At 42.2% G+C, this 18,784-nt stretch overlaps 1 protein-coding gene across 2 annotated transcripts in view; it reads right to left on the bottom strand.

The window, feature by feature from the left end:
* Nucleotides 1-332: 332 nt before the first annotated feature.
* AFAP1 (actin filament associated protein 1) overlaps nt 333-18,784 on the bottom strand; it is a 1,391,048-nt gene continuing 1,372,596 nt past the window's right edge. For both annotated transcript variants that reach the window (XM_044062808.1, XM_044062809.1), the window contains one exon: nt 333-1,347. In XM_044062808.1, the coding sequence (XP_043918743.1) occupies nt 1,321-1,347 (27 nt within the window). In that variant the 3' untranslated portion in view covers nt 333-1,320. The remainder of the gene's footprint in view (nt 1,348-18,784) is intronic.

Here is an 18,784-nt window from a genome sequence, read left to right as displayed (position 1 = left end):
TTTAGCATGCTGTGTAAAAGGTACTTACTGTACATCTGTCATTTTTTCTGGATTGGTATCTGAAATTGAATCAATTTTGGAGGGTTACACTACCTTATTGTGTGCATAATTACATAATCAACTGATTATAAAGTCATGCAAAATGAAACAAATAAACCTACATTGTATCAGTAATACTTGTGGGAGAACACTACAAGACAGGAGGTGCATCCCTGGATGCATACTAATTTTTTTTTTCATGACAAGAGGACTCCGGAAAACAATATCAATTACAGTGGTATATTTTGCCAAAAATGTTTTTGTCAGGAGGCCTAATTTACAACCAATGTATATACAATATAAATAAAAATTCTACATAAAATGTATTGACAATTTACAAATAAATAATCTTTTCAGTTAGATGTCTAAACCATTTCTGTAAAAACTTTTAAAAAGACATACAAATCATGGGTTGCCAGATTGATACTTAAAGAATTGATGGCTATGTCTTTGCTGAAACAATAAATGATCATTTTGAAAATTTCAGAGTGTACTTGGTACTCTGTATGTGCAAACAGAATACTGAATTGTTTCCATTTTTTCTAAAACAGCAGTAGAGAAAAAAACACATACACTTTACAATGAAATATAAAAAAAATGACACGTTTGTATGTAAAATGTGCACATAGTACAAATGTAAATGTGTTATATTTTCTATTCTTTTTGAGGACATTTTAGGAATAAGAGGAAATCATATGCAGATGTACTGACCATACAGAAAAGGAGGGATTGCAGAGTCCCTGTTGTGTGTTTCTGTTATCTGTAAACCATTTACCAAATGGATTCATTCTTCAGATTCAAAGGTTAAATAAATGCTGAAAGTAGCCTTCTAAATTGTACCACTTGGTAAATGTATGGTCTATTTAAACATGTAATATGCTTCCCAAATAACTGACAAATTTACTTTTAAGATGGAAGCATTCAGAAGCATCAGATAGCTTCCAGGAAATCACAAATGTTCTCCTGCATTGCATGCGGTGCACTGCTAAATCCATCACTAGTTTTCCTCTAGCTCAGTAACAAAGATAACAGACAACTGGGCTTGGAGTTTACAACAAACAATGTATAACAATACACATTTAAAACATGCTTCATCCTTGCTACGTTCCTCAAAATATTGTTGGATATACATATGCACACACAAACACACATATACAGTTTTCAGCATGGCTTCATCGTTTCCTCTTATACCACAGAAATGGAAGGCCCTTCCAGCATGGTGCATGATATTGCTAAGAAAGTGAGTCTTGATGAAAACAAACATCTTATTCTGTGTCCTCCTTATGTTCCATTCTTCATTTCCCATTCCTGGAAGTAAAAAATACAATTGGGATAAAGTGCATCTACTGATATCTTTATAAATCCCACTTCATAAAATAACAGTGTACAGTTATTTTGCTTCTTCGCTTTGTTGACAGGGGAAAAATAACTTTAAGCTTCTTCTCCAGAGGTGAGAGAAAAGCTTCTTAGAAGTTCTCACATTTTCAAAGAAGACACTTCATATGTTGCTGTAGTCTGGATTCATAACAGCAGAACAAAGTTGCCAAAACATTTGCAAAATACAATCCAAAGGTAAGAAGCTACCAATTAAAGGGGTGCACAGTGCTATCAGATAATGAGGTAAGTGTGCCACCATGTATCATACATTAAACCTAGATACTAGCTTATAGAATGTGCACAATATTATAGGGAGCCTGTATGAATGGGGTTTACAGCAGAACGCATTCATGCAAGAACAGGCAAATTGACAGATCTACATCTCAATCAGTTTGGGTTTGGTGAAGGGCAGGTCTTGTCTCTTGAACCTTACAACCTTCTTTGAAAAGGTTGCAGAGGTTGTGGACAGTCACACCACTTATATTGATCTGGCCATGTCTGTTGACACTATCCCACATGCTGGTATTCTTAAAACAACAGACTAACAATGTAAACCCCTGTAATTTTCCACTGGGCTGCACATTGGCTATCTGACAGATCCCAAGTTGTGAAAGTTGCTGGTACCCTCTCTGAATGCAAAATTGTAACTAGTTTTTACCACAGAGATTAGTGCTGGGACCATCTGTTTGGCATTTTATTTCAGACATCCTGGTCAATAATTCATAAATGTAGTTGGCTAGGTTTGCTGTCAACTGTAAACTGTTATCTGCTTATTCATTGATACTAAACAGCTCCATTAAAGGATGGAATATGAACATACCAGGTGCAGTGGAAATGGTCTCTAGTTAAATGCAGAAAAATGCCATGTAGAAAGAAGCATTAGGTAAAAAAAATAATAGTTGTGTAAGAACTTACCATAACCTTAGATGTCCTTCTCTTCTATGTTGCAGTATTCATAACAGTAGGGAGTTGCTGCTTGCAGCGCCACCGTCGGGCCAGTATACCAAAATCTTTGTTTCAGGAGGGTACGTGTGGCATCTCTTACCAGGGCCATAAACCGACATTAGGTATAAAAGTGACGTCTGCACGTAACCTCATCAGGATTGTTTTGACACATGCAGTAGTGCTTCTGAGGTTTGACCAGGAGGGTCCTAATATGAGACACTTAGACTTGCATGTAGGCCAGTCCCAGGGCAGTTGGATGGCTGTGTAGGTAGACACCAGGGGAGTTGATGGCAATGTGCCCACAGGTGATACCTGGGGTAGTAGTCCAAGAGACAGGGGGTAGGTGGGTGGGACTGAATACTGCAGCATAGAAGAGAAGGACATCTAAGGTTATGGTAAGTTCTTACACAACTATTCTATGTCATTCTATTCTCATGCTGCAGTATTCATAACAGTAGGGAGAGTACCAGAGCAAGTATGAAACTGGGAGGAGGAAGGGGTCCTGTGGTGAAGTAGACCCTGTAGGATAGTCCTGGCAAATCCTGCTCTAGCATGGGATGCTATATCCGCCTTGTAGTGTTTGGTGAAGGTGTGTACTGAGGTTCAAGTAGCTGCTTCTAAACTAGAAGACGAGTCTATGCCTTTGAAAAGGCAGTAGAGGAAGCAGCTGCTCTGGTACAATGAGGTTTAATATTGCCTTGTAAGGATTTCCCATGGTGGGAGTAGCACAAGGAAATGGACTTAGAGATCCATGAGGTAATGTTCTGCTTAGAGACAGCTGTCCCTAGTGCTCTGGGATGGAGGGAAATAAATAGTTGATCTGACTTCCTGATAACTTTGGTTTTGTCTAAGTAATATCGAAGTTGTCTGTGTACATCCAGGGAATGTAGGGTCCTTTCTGAGGCATTTTGCAGATGAGGGTAAAAAACTGGTAGGTTAATGGGTCGATTCAATGAGAGTTCATTAACTACCATGGCCATGAAGGAAGGGTTGGTTCTGAGGACTACTACTTCCTTGTGGAACACAAGGTAGGGAAAGGTGGCCATAAGGGCTTGGATCTCTGAGACCCTGCTGGCAGAGGTGAGGGCTACTAGCAGAACTGTTTTCAGTGTGCATAGTTTCAGGGAAACAGAGTGTGCTGGTTCAAAGGGCAGCAAGGTTAGCTTTTCTAATACAAAATTTAAGTCCCACTAAGGAGGGATGGGTCTCTGTGGGGTTTGATGTGGAGGACTCCCTTCAGAAAAAGTTTGACTTCTATTAGGGATGCCAGAGGGGGTGAAATGGGCAGACAGGCAGAAATGGCAGACAAATGGACTTTGACTGAAGAATATGTTAGTCCTGATTGGAGAAGCTTACACAAGTAGGATAGGACCCTTGGTATAGGAGCAGTGAGGGGGTCCTGATTGAACCTATGACACCAATTGGAGAATCTGTGCCACTTAGCTACATAGTTTCTCCTAGTGCTAGGTTTTCTGGCCTCCTGCAGAACATTGAGTACGTCCTCTGAATAAAGGTGTCTGTAAGGCATTAGAATCCTATCACCCATAAGGTTAATTTTAGGTTGTTCACCTGTGGGTGTAGCAGGGATCCCTTGTTCTGTGTGAGTAGATCTACACAGTGGGGTAACCTGTGGTGATTGCCCTTGGCTATAGAATGTAGGAGGGGAAACCAATGCTGTCTTGGCCAAAAGGGGGTCACCAGTAGGATTTTTGGTTTTAGGAGGACTTTTTGAATTAGAGTGAAGGGGGGGTAGCTAGAGAGCTCTCTCTCTTGACTCCAAGTATCTAAACATTGTAAATATCAAGTAACCTCAGATGCTTATTTTTCACACAGTTGAAACTTATTGCTCTGAATGTAAATACCTGTAAACTGTGTTATCTATTGTCTTTAATTGCGTTTATAATGTACAAATTAAGCATTTGCTGTTCCGAACTGTACAAATTTATATATGTATTTTACCTTTGCATTATGTAACCTGTTTGTATTTTGTGTTGCTTATGGAGCTTTTCTCCCCGGGCCTCCACTGAAAATGGGCACATTCTGGCCCAGTGGACTTCCCCGGTAATCAAACTGAAAATAAATAAATAAATAAATAAATAGTACAGGTACACCCCTCCCCCATGAGAAGGAGAAGGTGTCCACTTTCCAAACTTGTGGATGTGGGTTCCTTGTGCAGAAGTTGGGCATCTGCCTGTTAAGTGGGGAGGCAAATAGATTTGCTTGTGGAATACCCCACCTGTGTATCAGGTCTATGGAAACCTCTCTCTGAAGCATCCATTCATGAGAGGGGGTGAAAGTTCTGCACAGCGTGTCTGCCATAACATTCTCTGCTGCGGGGATATACATGGCTAATAAGTAGACCCTGAGAGAAGCGGCTAGGTTCCATATCTGGATGGCCAGGCTGCATAGCGGGTAGGACCTGATCCCCCCTTGCCTGTTTATGTACCACAGGACAGTCATATTGTCTGTGATTAGAGGTTCATAGGTAGGTACTAGGTTATCAGCCCTAGGGCCTATACAAGCCCAGCCAAAAAGGTACCCTAGCTTTTGCCACCCAAGAAAATTATTTTCCTGTGCCACTGTCGAGCAGAGCCACATAAGTGATCCCAGGGGTAAATTTCCTATTTCCCATCCAATCAGCAAGATTTTTCTTGAAGCGTGCTAATAAGGAGCTTTGTTTGATATAGATAGGTAGTTTATTCCAGAGTATGAGAAGTCTCTGGGACAGGAATCTATCCCTCTGGCATGTTCTGTTTATTGTGGTGACAAGGTTTAGGTCCCTAGAGCATGTAGCTCAGACAGATTGGGATTTCTTTAAGTGGAGCATGTCCAAAAGCTCTGGGTTTGACATAGCTTTGTATGTTAGGCAGAGATCACCTCTGAGTAGGCAATATGCGATGGAGTAAAGCTGGAGTTTTTTGAGACGGTCTGCGTAGGGCATCTGTTTGAGGCTGGTAATCCTCTTTGTGAGGTATTTCTACGGCCTTTCCAGTTATTGTAGATGTCTTGTGAGGTACATACCAAAAAGGGCATTGTACTCTATAATGGGTCTAATGAGTGATCAGTAGAGGGGAACAATGACCTCTTTTTTTCTGGATGAGAAACCTTTTGTGATGAGGTGTGCCATGTAGAAGGATTTCCTGACTACTGTGGCGATGTGATTATCAAAGGAGAGACTACTGTCCACCTGTGTCCCAAGGTCTCTTATCACACTTTCGGTGTTAAGTATACTACCGCCTATGCTGTAGTTCATGGGTATAGAGTTTTTACCAAAGGGGATGACAATGCACTTTTTGGCATTGAGCTTGAGGCCATGGCTTTGACACCAGACATCTGTCTCAGTGAGACCCTTTTGTAGGATGTCCACATCGTTAGGAGTTTTGATTATGGTTCCTAGTTTGCAGTCATCTGCAAACTTCGTTAGCCAAAGACCTTCTGTGTTAGACTGTACTTCAGAGAAATAGATACCAAACAGAAGAGGACCCAGGACTAAACCCTGTGTTACTTCACTTGTCACTGGTCTGAAGTCAGATTTGGAGTCTGCTACTTTCACAGTGTTGGCTCTGTCAGTGAGCCAGTTGGCAACCCATCTTGTGACATAGGGATTTATACCTAGTTTAGTGAGTTTATCTATAATTCCAGAGTGGGGGATGGTGTTGAAAGCCTTGGCAAGATCTAGATTACTTTTAAGGTTCCTGGCAGGATATAGGGCTTGAATGTTAGAAGGGCTAACAGCAGTGCCCTCATTTCCTTGATGCTGAAGTGGTCTTTTACCCTTAGAGTAGACCATTTTCCTTGTACCAAGAGGTGCTGTTGGTTTGTTTGTAACACTGCACCCCAGCCCAGATCTGAAACATCTGTGGAGAGCTGTTGTTGTGGGACTGGAGTTTGGAGGTTGGTCCCTGGGTTGGTCTGCATTGCAGATATCCACCACTGATCTCCTTTTTTAGGTACAGAAGTGGAAGTGGAGTGTCCAAGGGTTGGGGGTGCTGGGTTCATAGGTTTTTTTAACACACATTGAATTTTACACATGTGGAGTCTTGCCAAAGGCAGCATGGGTATGAGGAATGCCATGTGGCTTAACACTCTCAGGAATTCCCAAGATATCAGGGTGTTTTGAGTAAGGATCTGATTGAAGTACAGGCAGAGTTCCTGAATCCTTTGGTCTGGGATGAAGACTTTCATGGAGTCTGTGCAGAGTGTGCACCCCAGGAAAATCAAGTCCTGTGAGGGGATCAGGTGAGCTTTTCTACATTTAGCGTGAACCCCAAAAATGTGAGAGTGTTCGAGACTTGTAAATGAAGAAGTAGGACTTGGTGGTCTTGATGAAGGATGAGCAGGTCGTCCAAATATGGGTATATTTGTATACCCTGGGTCCTGCAATGAAGGGGGCTAGGCACTCTGTAAACACTCAGGGGGCAGTGGAGAGACCAAAATGCAATGCAAAGAATTGAAAATGACAGGAGCCTACTGAAAATCTGAGGAACTTCCTGTAATCTGGATGAATGGGGATGTGGAGGTAGGCTTCCTTGAGATCTAGTGCTACCATGAATACCTGGGAGGGGGTCAGAGGCAAGAGAAGTGGTAAGGTGATCATTTTGAAACTGGGAACATGGAGGAAGAGGTTTAGAAAGGATGGATCCAGGATAGGTCTCCAAGGACCCTCTTTCCTTGGTACTAGAAACATTCTGGAATAAAAACCTGAGTTTCTTTAAGGGATGGGCACTGGTTCTATGGTGCCTTGATTTAGAAGTTGATGAATGATGGGTGGGAACAGGTGGATTTGGTTTTTTGTTGGTTGGGCAATACCTTGGAAAGGTGGGAGCATCCAGCAGGTCATGTAATATCCTCCCTGGATGATGGAGAGGACCCATTGTTCTGTTATTCTCTGCCAGGAGGGAAGGGAGAGGGTGAGGTGAAGGGACAAGGGTGTTGCTGGATGCAGGGGTGGTGAGTCACAGTGGAGGAGGCCTGGATTGGTCAGGCTGGCTCCGAAAGGGTGTGGTGGAGGAGCTGGTGGGAAATCAGGGGGTAGAAGTCTTCCTTGGCTGTCTACACCCCTTTGATTGTGGCAATGAATGAAAAGATTGCCTTTTAACAAAGGAGGGCTTCTGAGGGTAATTCTTATGATATCTAGGAATAGGGGATACCAGAAGGTATTTGAGGTTCTGTAATTATTTACCCTTCTCTTGTAGGGATTTGAGAAGCTCAACAGAAGCTTGCCCGAAAAGTCCTTATTGTCTAAAGGTGCATCCAGTAGTTTAATTTGGACATCCATGGGGAGGGGCTGAAGCCTTACCCAGGAATAATGTCAAAGTACTGATCCAGAAGCTGCAGGTTTGGATGAAGCTTCCACAGCATCATAACTGCACTTAATAGAGTGCCTGATCACTTGGGATGCTGTGGAGAGAAGTGAATTTAATTGTGCTCTGATAGGAGAATCCCGAACCTCAGATAGAAGGGTAGAGGCTTTAGAAATGGTATCTAGAACATACCTTGCCATGTGTGTTTGGTAGTTCAAGGCCATAATGGCCAGAGTGGAGGAGGTATATACCTTCTTTCCTGTCCTGTCCATAAATTTACTGTCTTTATCAGTTGGGTAAAGAGCAGTAGAAGGTACTTGTCTAAATGTTTTATCTGCAGAAACAGCTATAACAGCTGGGTCTGCTGGAGGGTTCCTGAAAAGAAACTGTGCGTCTTGGGGGACCCTATAAAATCAATCAGGTCATTTAGCTGCTGGGGGTTGAGAGTCAGGAGACTGTGAAGCAGCTAGAAAGGCATATTGAAAAGTAGGCAATAAGGGAGGCACAGCTGAGGGAGATGTTTGCTCCATTTGCAAAAAGGTCAAAGTACATTTTCTTGGAGTCTGAAACCACAGTGGCCTGCCACTTAAAATGTTCCTTTATGAGGGAGATTGTATCCCCAAAGGTGAATTCTTCTGGGGATTCAGGAGAAATAGAGTCCTCCTCCTCTGGTGTAATGAATTCCTTGGGGGATTCAATTTGTGTTTCATAGGAGAAGGACTCCTCAGAAGAGGAGTAGTCTTCCTCAGACGCATGGAGGGGAGGTTGAGGCATGGGAGTATGGGGAAGTTGTTGTGTTTGTAAGGCCTGAAAGGCCTTAAACAGATTTTGAGAGAATGATTTCCAACCATGCATTGGTGGAGGCTCAGAGTGCTTGTTTTTTTGTTTCCTTTTCAAGGGAGTCATAGGGCCAGACAGATTAGAAGCAGATGTCGGCCTAGAATAAATTGGAGGAGCAGGGGCTTCCGAAAATGCAAGCCGTGGTTCCCCCCTGCCATCAAACTCTGACGGCTGAATTACCTCAGTGGACGTACCTTCAGTTTCCCCGCACTCTGGCTTCCGTTAAGGTTGCCGGGCCTGCTTTGGTAACCATTGTCTGAATGACTCTGGGTCTTCAATCGCCTCTAGAGCCTGCTCGAATGCTTGAGGCGCAGCCTGGAATTCTGGCCTAACTTTTTTCATCTTCTTCCTAGGCGGCTCGTTGGATGGGCCTACTCCTCCCTCCATGCCTAACACCAAGCACCAGAGTCTTTGGTTCTCTAGATATAGTTTCAAAGCCGCTAATCGGCTGTGGAGAGTCTTGAGGATGAACGACTTACAGATTGGACAGGATGTATGGTCGTGGGCCTCGCCTAGACAAAAAACACACTTATTGTGTGTGTCCTTGTGAGGAATCTGTCTCCCACAAGCACACTTCCCTTTCCTAGCTGACATGTAAGTCTAAACAGTAAGCAAATTAAGCAAGAAGAACCCACAGGGCACTTATCTGTAATGGTCAAAGGCAGTCATCTGGTCTTTAACGATCTGGAATTCGGTCGTCTGAATAAACGCGATGCAGAAGTGGAACTAGCAAACAGGCATCTGATGATCACTCCGGCAGAAAAATTCTGATGAGGGTACGTGCAGACGTCACTTTTATACCTAATGTTGGTTTATGGCCCTAGTAAAAGATCTCACACGTACCCTCCTGAAACAAAGACTTTGGTATACTGGCCAGATGGTGGTGTTGCAAGCAGCAACTCCCTACTGTTATGAATACTGCAACATGAGAATAGAAGGCCATCATCTGTTCCCACCTTGTGTGTTTTAAATGACATTTCTCTTCATACAGCCACAGTCGTGAGACACCTGGGTGCTTACATGGATACTTCTCTCTCATTTGATTATCATGTTTCCACCACAGTCAGGAAATCTTTCTATCTGACCCAGTTAATTTCCAAATGAATATCTTCAGATCATAAGAAGTCATCCTGCTACTGTCTTCTTCCCTTATCTGACCCATCACTGAATACAAAGTCCCCTTTCATATGTATAAATTAAAGCATGTTGCTCAGCTAGAAAGGCTTCAAACGTACCTTACTAGGAATATCAAAGACCTTAAATCATTCAGGTATCATGACAGACTGGCATAACTCCTCTCACAATACTCAGTCACTTACAGGCTGCTCTGTGGTGACCTGTGCCTTGCTTTTTGAGCCATGAAAGACCCAACCCTATTTGACCTTCTTCTTTGCAAAATCAGTGGCTCTACAAACACCCAAACTTGGGACGTAAATCTACACCAAGACATATACAAGACTCCCTGGAGAGACAAGTTTCTAAGTTAATGTACTTCCAACCCACAGAACAAGTTACCACTACAGGTCAAAGTACTACTTTGACTACCTTTAAGACCATTCTTGATAACTGGATACACAGAAATACATTTTCACCATGTTTGTCATGTACAGCCCTACTTGATTTGACAGGGCAGCACTATTAAAGGCTTGAAAAAGAAGGTGTGAACTTTCAAGTGTGTCTGCTTAAAGATGTATATGACTTAGTATCTTATGATCTTCATGATCGCTTGTCTAGTTTTGTTCCTATGTTCCCATGCTGGTTGTGAGTTCCAGACTAACCATCTTATGAGCCTCATGATTGCTTGCCTAGTTTTGTTCCTATGCTCCCATGCTGGTTGTGAGTTCCAGACTAACCATCTTATGATCCTCATGATCACTTGCCTAGGTTCCTATGTTTCCATGCTGGTTGTGAGCTCCAGAATAAACATCTTATGATCCTCATGATCGCTTGCCTAGTTTTATTCCTATGTTCCCATGCTGGTTGTGAGTTCCAGACTAAGCATCTTATGATCCTCATGATCACTTGCCTAGGTTCCTATGTTCCCATGCTGGTAGTGAGTTCCAGACTAACCATCTTATGATCCTCATGATCACTTGCCTAGGTTCCTATGTTCCCATGCTGGTAGTGAGTTCCAGACTAACCATCTTATGATCCTCATGATCACTTGCTTAGGTTCCTATGTTCCCATGCTGGTAGTGAGTTCCAGACTAACCATCTTATGATCCTCATGATCACTTGCCTAGTTTCCTATGTTCCCATGCTGGTAGTGAGTTCCAGACTAACCATCTTATGATCCTCATGATCACTTGCCTAGGTTCCTATGTTCCCATGCTGGTTTTGAGTTCCAGACTAAGCATCTTATGATCCTGATCACTTGCCTAGTTTTGTTCCTATTTTCCCATGCTGGTAGTGAGTTCCACTGTCCTAGAAAAGCTATGATAAAGTTGTTAGAAGAATGTGTGATATTTTGTAATTTCAAGGAACTGTTTGATAAAAATATGAGGTCTCAAGTAGGGATACAAATTGTAAACATCCATTAAATATTCATAAGGGAGTTAGCATAGAGCAGAAAATGAACCAGAGAAACAGTAGAAATAATAATTCAGTGCTACAGTAAATGCCACTCAGCTCTAACTAGCATATACTGATGACACATTCTGATTAGCATGTTGCTGGTAAACCAAACATGAACTAAAGGATGATCGGGAGATTACAGAAAATTAGCACAGCAGTGCCACAGAGGAAAAAAACAATAATATTGTAGCAACAGTCAGTTTGAAATTACTTAAGGGACAATATCTGTGTCTATAAAGAACACTTTTTTATGATTAGTGAAATCAGAGGTAATGGGGCCTCTACTGTCACAAACCGTTTTATTGTCAAAGATCACTAGTTTGCTTTACTCAGAATGCCAACATGCTGTTGCAAAGCCAAATATTAGTCTTGATAAACCAACAGCTGCACTGCCTGCAGGATTATGTAAAAACTGAGGAGACCTCAGCAAGCTAGACCAGTAAGTCAGAGGCATAGTTTTACCATAGAGGTTTGGAGACTATGATGAAAAGAGAGGCTCTTGGATAAACAACCATGCTAATGTCAACTATTTAATAAGCAAATATCACCATACAACTGAACGGGTTCCTATCAGCATCTCAACGTTGACAATATCGAATGCAATATTGTCGACGCGAGAATGTCGAAAGTGCAGAACATCGAACAGGTAAACGGAAATTTCCGTAAAGGGAGATTTCCATTTACTACAATGTAGTGTGGTCTCGGAGTTGGTATATTTAAGTAGTGGGGGGTGAGGGGCACAGTCCCCCTACCTACACCCTTTAGTTTTTTTTTTTGTTTTTTTTATATCGGCATTTGAAAATTTAATAGTTCGATCATTTCAGTTTGATATTTTGTGATTCGAACTATTAAATTTTCGAAATGCTGATATAGACCCAACTGAACAACTTCCTTAACATCCATGACCCAAATAGCAGTCATTAAAAAACCCTTGTTAAAAACCAAAACATCAAATCATAATCACCATTTTCTACAGCCACTGTCTGTTCAAAAGCAGACCAGAAACCAGGGGTAGCAGAAGAATCAGGATACTTATAAAACAAAACCTCAAGGCCTCCTTCCAAACCCAGAACACATCAAACCACAAATCATAAAGCTGCACATTAAGAAGCATAACATGTTAGCCTTGCCTTATGCATACTCCTCCCACAAATGTCACCAGTTTCAGACTCATACTTAATAAAATCTTTCACTCATCATTAATCAAAACAAAATGGTCACCTTTGATGACTTAAACCTCATTGAGCCTGCCAACTCTGAAGCAATGGGCAACCTCAATGAATTTGACCTTTCTCAATTAATTAAACAGGCCACCAGACCCAAATTTACATCAAGAAAGCTCTTCTTTCTAGAGCTTCTCAATGAACATTTCAGAAAACACTGACTTATTTTAGTGATCATTTATTTCATTTAATAACTATATATAACAAGGTCTCTCCTAAACTTACCATTTGCCTCAAATCCCCCAAGAACACTGCTAATGTAAAATATGAATGATCACAAAATAAAAATCTTTATTCTAAAATACACAGACCCAAAAAGCCTTGTAACCTCCTTAACAGTCACTATCGCCAACCTGTAGGACAAATATTTCTTCACAGTAACCCATCCATGTACATATACATGTAGGAATGATTCAAAAATGAGCCTTATTCATACTGAGAGATTAAGCTAGACTGAAATGCAAAACCTGTGCATCCCCTGAGACCAGGGACAAATGTGTATCCCTCAGAAACATGGCCAGACATTCAGCAGAAGACAAAACTAACAATCTGCACCATTCAAAATGCTCTGATAAATAGACAAAAAAGCTGAACTCTCACTAATGGCCTTACAGGTTGGACTTTATGTAATACACATCTGCATAAAGACTCCATTCCCATCTTCTCTGGAAATCCTACAACATCAGACTTCCTTAATGAATTGTCTACCCTATCTTCCCTTCCAAAACAGCAAACAGATACCATAAACTCCCATTTCAACCCAAACAAACTGAGAAATACATTAAATAAATACCTACAAATGCCAAAAGAGGTACAGATGGGCTTGTGTCTTGGTTTATTGTACTACTCAAAGATCATATATATATATCCCACCTTTCACCAATAAAAAGCTATTGTTTCACCTATAACACAATGCCAACAACCTACTGCTAACAATAGGTGCATATTCATCTTCCTGGACTATATTACAATGCAGAACTTTGTTTAATTGGAAGTCATATTGACTTTTCAGGGACATTGTGACTTTTCCTCACTGTAGTGTGATCTCAGAGATGGTATATATAATTTTCAAGGGATGTGGGGGGTGCAGCCTCAAATCAGGGGGGTGCAGGGGGGCTTGCCCATGCAAATATTTAAAAAAAAGGTAGATTTTTGTGTTGACTTGGAGCAGCTGGTGTTTCATTGTTCTGAATTTTGACAATGTAAAGGTTCAACATTGTGCAATTTTGCTCTTCTCATCTCGTTCTTTTGATTTTCGGTAATGTGAAAATTCGACAGAGTGAAGTAGACCCAAACATATATATATATGCATGGAGAGAAAGAGAGAGAGAGATCCATACATATTATGCAGGAAAGATCTTCAGATTCTTAAATGTTTAATAATGTTATGTTCTCTCCACTAGTAAGAAACAGAGATAAGCATTGCCAATTACCCTTTCCAAAACAAAGCCTGAGAACAAGGCTGACATATAAGTGGTTGCCAAGCAATGTTCATAGGTTCATAGGTGTGCACTAGGCTAACAACCTCTAGGGCCCTTAACAGCCTAGCCGTGCAACCCAAAAGTGTCCCACAAAATTGATTTACATTTGATTTATATGGGGTGATTTACTGGCAGCCTCTGCCCATCAGAGACACAGGAGTCATACCAGGGATGAATTTCTGATTACCCATCCATTGCTCCAAGTTGTACTTAAATAGGTACATCACATCTGAGCTGTTTTCTTGAAAATGTGAAAACAGTTAATCAAAACAGGGCCCAGGGATGCCCTGTCTACCATGCAAAGATCACCTCTCAGAAGTCTGTATGATACCCAGTAAAGAAACAGGGCTTTGTGTTTACTCCCTATATTCTTTTTGTAAGGAACCTTTGGGGAAGTTCCACCTACAATTTCCATAGGGAAATGAGCTAGTCTTAAAATAGCCCACAAGGGCATATAGCCTAGAACTTATCTATGAACCTATACTGAATTTTGTCAAACACAAAGATCACCTCTCAGAAATCTGTTTGTATGTATTAGATCTTCCTGAAGGGTATTCTCATCTTAAGGGGATTCAGTGACTGTTCCCAGTTTGCAATCATTTGTGAATTTGGTTAGCCAGAGGCATTTGACATTGGCTTTGACATCCAAGAAGTAGATGTCAAAGAGAAGTGGGCCTAGCATGCCACTAATGACCTGCCTCTTTGTGGAGGTGACCTCACCTATTCTAGCTTTCTGCATCCCATCAGTGAGCCAGCTAGCTACTCAGTGCATTATAAAGGGGGGTTATACGTAGTTCTTTAAGTTTGTTGACAATGCCCAAGTGGGGTATCGTATCAAATGCCTTAGCCAGATTCGGACAGGTAGCATGCACAGTTTTCCCCTCATCCATTGCCTTAGTGACCTTTTCAAAGAAGTCCACCAGATTCAGTAATCATTACATTCTCTTGACAAAGCCAAACTGGTATGGGTACAGTGTCTGGTGGTCTCCCATGTCCTTGTTGATAATTTCCATGATAAATTTTTCATACCTTTACAAATTAGACTTTTCAGACTAATGGGACTGTAGTTTACAGGATCTGTTGAAGGTCTTCCTTTTTGAAGGGGGATGACTATTGCAGTCCTCCATTCACGCAGCACAAAGCCTGTTTTAAGATTATAATTAAATAATGAATCCAGCCATTGGGGATGCACAAGCCAGTGCATTTCTTCGTGCCGGTCCCAAGCCCGGATAAATGGGGAGGACTGCGTCAGGAAGGGCATCCGGCATAAAACATCTGCCAAATGAGATATGCGGAAACCAATACAGATTTACATACTGGATCGGTCAAGGCCTGGGTTAACAACGACCACCACCAGTACTGTTAGCCGACAGGGTGCTGGCAGAAATTGGGCTACTGTTGCCAGAAGGAGGAGAATGAGAAGAAGAGGGGAAAGGTATGCCCGAAGGCAGGAAGAGAGGAGAAAGGTTAGGAGTGTGGTAGTGAGGGTAGGAACTTTGGCAGCATGACTGGTATAGGGAGAGATCTAGCTGATATGATGGACAGAAGGAAGGCTGATGAGGAGAAATGAGGTAGGGGTTATCCTAAATGAACGGTATACCAAGAGTGTTTTGGAGGTGAAAAGAGTGTCGGATAGAATGATGTTTATGAAGCTGGAAATTGATGGTGTAATGATGAATGTTGTTAGTGCATAGGCTCCATAAGTTGGGTGTGTGACGGATGAGAAAGAAAAATTTTGGAGTGAGTTGGATGAAGTGGCAATGACTGTACCCAAGGGTGAGAGATTGGTGATCAGAGCAGATTTCAATGGGCATGTTGGTGAAGGGAACAGAGGGGATGAGGAAGTGATGGGTAGGTATGGTGTTAAGGAAAGGAATGCAGAAGGTCAGATGGTAGTGGATTTTGCAAAAAGGATGGACATGGCTGTGGTGAATATGTATTTTAGCAAGAGGGAGGAGGCATAGGGTGACATACAAGAGTGGAGGGAGATGCACACAGGTGTATTATATCCTATACAGGAGGGCCAGTTTGAAGGAGATTGGAGACTGTAAAGTGGTGACAGGGGAAAGTGTAGTTAGGCAGCATAGAATGTTGGTCTGCAGAATGATATTGGTGATCAAGAAGAGGAGGAGGAGTGTGAGGGCAGCACCAAGGATCAAATGGTGGAAATTGAAAAAGGCTGATTGTGAGGTGGAGTTCAGGGAAGAGTTAAGAGAGGCACTGGGTGGTAGTGACGTGTTACCGAATAGCTGGGTAACTACAGCAGAGTTAGCAAGGGAGACTGCTAGAAAGGTGCTTGGTGTGACATCTGGACAGAGGAAGGAGGACAAGGAGACCTGGTGGTGGAATGAGGAAGTACAAGAGAGTGTACGGAGAAAGAGGTTGGCGAAGAACTGGGATTGTCAGAGAGATGAAGAAAGTAGGCAGGAGTATAAGGAGATGAGGTACATGGTAAAGAGAGAGGTGGCAAAGGCTAAGGATAAGGCATATAGAGAGTTGTATGAAAGGTTGGACACTAAGGAGGGAGAAAAGGACCTGTACCAACTGCCTACACAAAGGGACCGATCAAGGAAAGATGTGCAGCAGGTAAGGGTGATAAAGGATAATGAGGGAAATGTACTCATTAGCGAGGAGAATGTGATGAACAGATGGAAGGAGTACTTTGAGGGACTGATGAATGAAGAGAATGAGAGGGAGAGAAGGCTGGATGATGTGGGGATAGTGAATCAGGAAGTGCAATGGATTAGCAAGGTGGAAGTAAGGATAGCTATGAAGAGGATGAAGAATGGAAAGGCTGTTGGCCCAGATGACATACTTGTAGAAGCTTGGAAGTATTTAGGAGAAATGGCAGTGGAATTTTTAACCAGATTGTTTAATGAAATCTTGGAAAGTGAGAGGATGCCTGATGAGTGGAGAAAATTTGTTTTGATTCCGAGTTTTAAGAATAAGGGTGATGTGCAGAGCTTTAGTAACTACAGAGGGATAAAACTGATCAGTCACAGCATGAAATTATGGGGAAGAGTAGTGGAAGCTAGGATAAGAAGGGAGGTGATGATTAGTGATCACCAGTATGGTTTCATGCCAGGAAAGAGCACTTCAGATGCTATGTTTGCTCTGAGAGTGTTGATGGAGAAGTACAGAGAAGGTCAGAAGGAGTTGCATTACGTCTTTGTGGACTTAGAGAAAGCATATGACAGGGTGCCTAGAGAGGAGTTGTGGTATTGTATGAGGAAGTTGGGAGTGGCAGAGAAGTATGTAAGAGTGGTAGAGGATATGTACAGTGGTGAGATCTACAGTGGGAGTGACAGATGCGTTTAAGGTGGAGGTGAGATTACATCAAGGATCAGCTCTGAGCCCTTTTTTATTTGCACTGGTGATGGACAGGTTGACAGATGAGATCAGACAGGAGTCCCCGTGGACTATGATGTTTGCAGATGACAATGTGATATGTAATGAGAGTATGGAACAGGTTGAGGAGACCCTGGAGAGGTGGAGATATGCTCTAGAGAGGAGAGGAATGAAGGCCAGCCGGACTAAGATGGAATATATGTGTGTGAATGAAAGAGAGGATAGAGGAATGGTGAGGATGCAGGGAGTAGAGTTGGCGAAGGTGGATGAGTTTAAATACTTGGGATCAACAGTTCAGAGTAATGGTGAGTGTGGAAGAGAGTTGAAGAAGAGAGTACAGGCAGGGTGGAGAAGAGTGTCAGGAGCGATTTGTGACAAACGAGTACCAGTAAGAGTGAAAGGGAAGGTCTACAAAAGGGTAGTGAGACTAGCTATGTTACATGGGTTGGAGACAGTGGCATTGACAAAAAGGCAGGAGTCAGAGCTGGATGTGGCAGAGTTAAAGATGTTAAGATTTGCACTGGGTGTGATGAGGGTAGACAGGATTAGGGATAAGTATATTAGAGGGTCAGCCCAGGTTGGACAGTTTGGAGGCAAAGCCAGAGAGGCGAGATTGTATTGGTTTGGACATGTGCTGAGGAGGGATGCTGGGTATACTGGGAAAAGGATGCTAAGGATGAAGCTGCCAGGTAAGAGGAAAAGAGGAAGGCCTGAGATAAGGTTTATGGATGTGGTGAGAGAGGACATGCAGGTGGTTGGTGTGACAGAGCAAGATACAGAGGACAGGAAGAAATGGAAACAGGTGATCCACTGTGGCGACCCCTAACCATGAAAAGCCGAAAGAAGAAGAATTAAATAATGAATCCAGAGTTTCTGATAAGCCATATTTTAGAATATTCAGGAGGTATCCTTGGATGTTATTGAGGTCCACTGAGGCAGTGTTCCTGGCTTTAGTGAGTACAGTCAGTACATGCTCCATAGTTATAGCTGGAGAGGTTATGTTTGAGGTTATTATTGGAGGAATGGTTGGGGGTGAGAGGGGGTCAAAGTTGGAACTAAATTTGTCTGCTGATAGGTTTGCTATATAGGTAGGCTCAGTAAATGTGGCACCATTAACCAACAGTTCAGCACATTGCTGTGTGCTGCCCTTTAGGTTTCTGACATAGCTGTAGAAGGTCTTATGGCTACCTTTACCTGGAAGGATATCTTAACCTCAAAGTCGGCTTTGTTTGACCTAATTTGCCCTCTTAGTTGACTATTTACTTTGATGAGAGGGTTTCTATCTTTATGGGAATACCCGTTTTGATTTTTACCATAATTTTTTCCTTTTGTTGTATATCCTGTTTAATTTAGGATGCCACCAGGGCGTTTTGTTTCTGTGGCTAGTTCTATGCTTACTTTGGTAGGTACAGCAGCCTTTACGCAGCCCTTGACATGGTTGTACAGAGCTTCTGAGAGCAGTTCAGCATAGGCCGGTGTGCTCTCGGGGTTTTGAGGGCAACTTAATGTTGACAAACCATCACTTAACAGATAATTTACCTTGAAAGAGTTCCTAACTGTTACTGGTTTTAATTTATTTACTTATTTTATTTATTTTACATTTGTTTACCGAGATACTCCAACTGGATACATGTCCATTTTCAGCGGAGGCCCG

Source organism: Protopterus annectens, chromosome 2.part1 (assembly GCF_019279795.1).
Source record: "Protopterus annectens isolate FY-2018-M chromosome 2.part1, PAN1.0, whole genome shotgun sequence".
Classification (NCBI taxonomy): domain Eukaryota; kingdom Metazoa; phylum Chordata; order Ceratodontiformes; family Protopteridae; genus Protopterus; species Protopterus annectens.
This window is presented reverse-complemented; position numbering and strand designations above follow the sequence as displayed.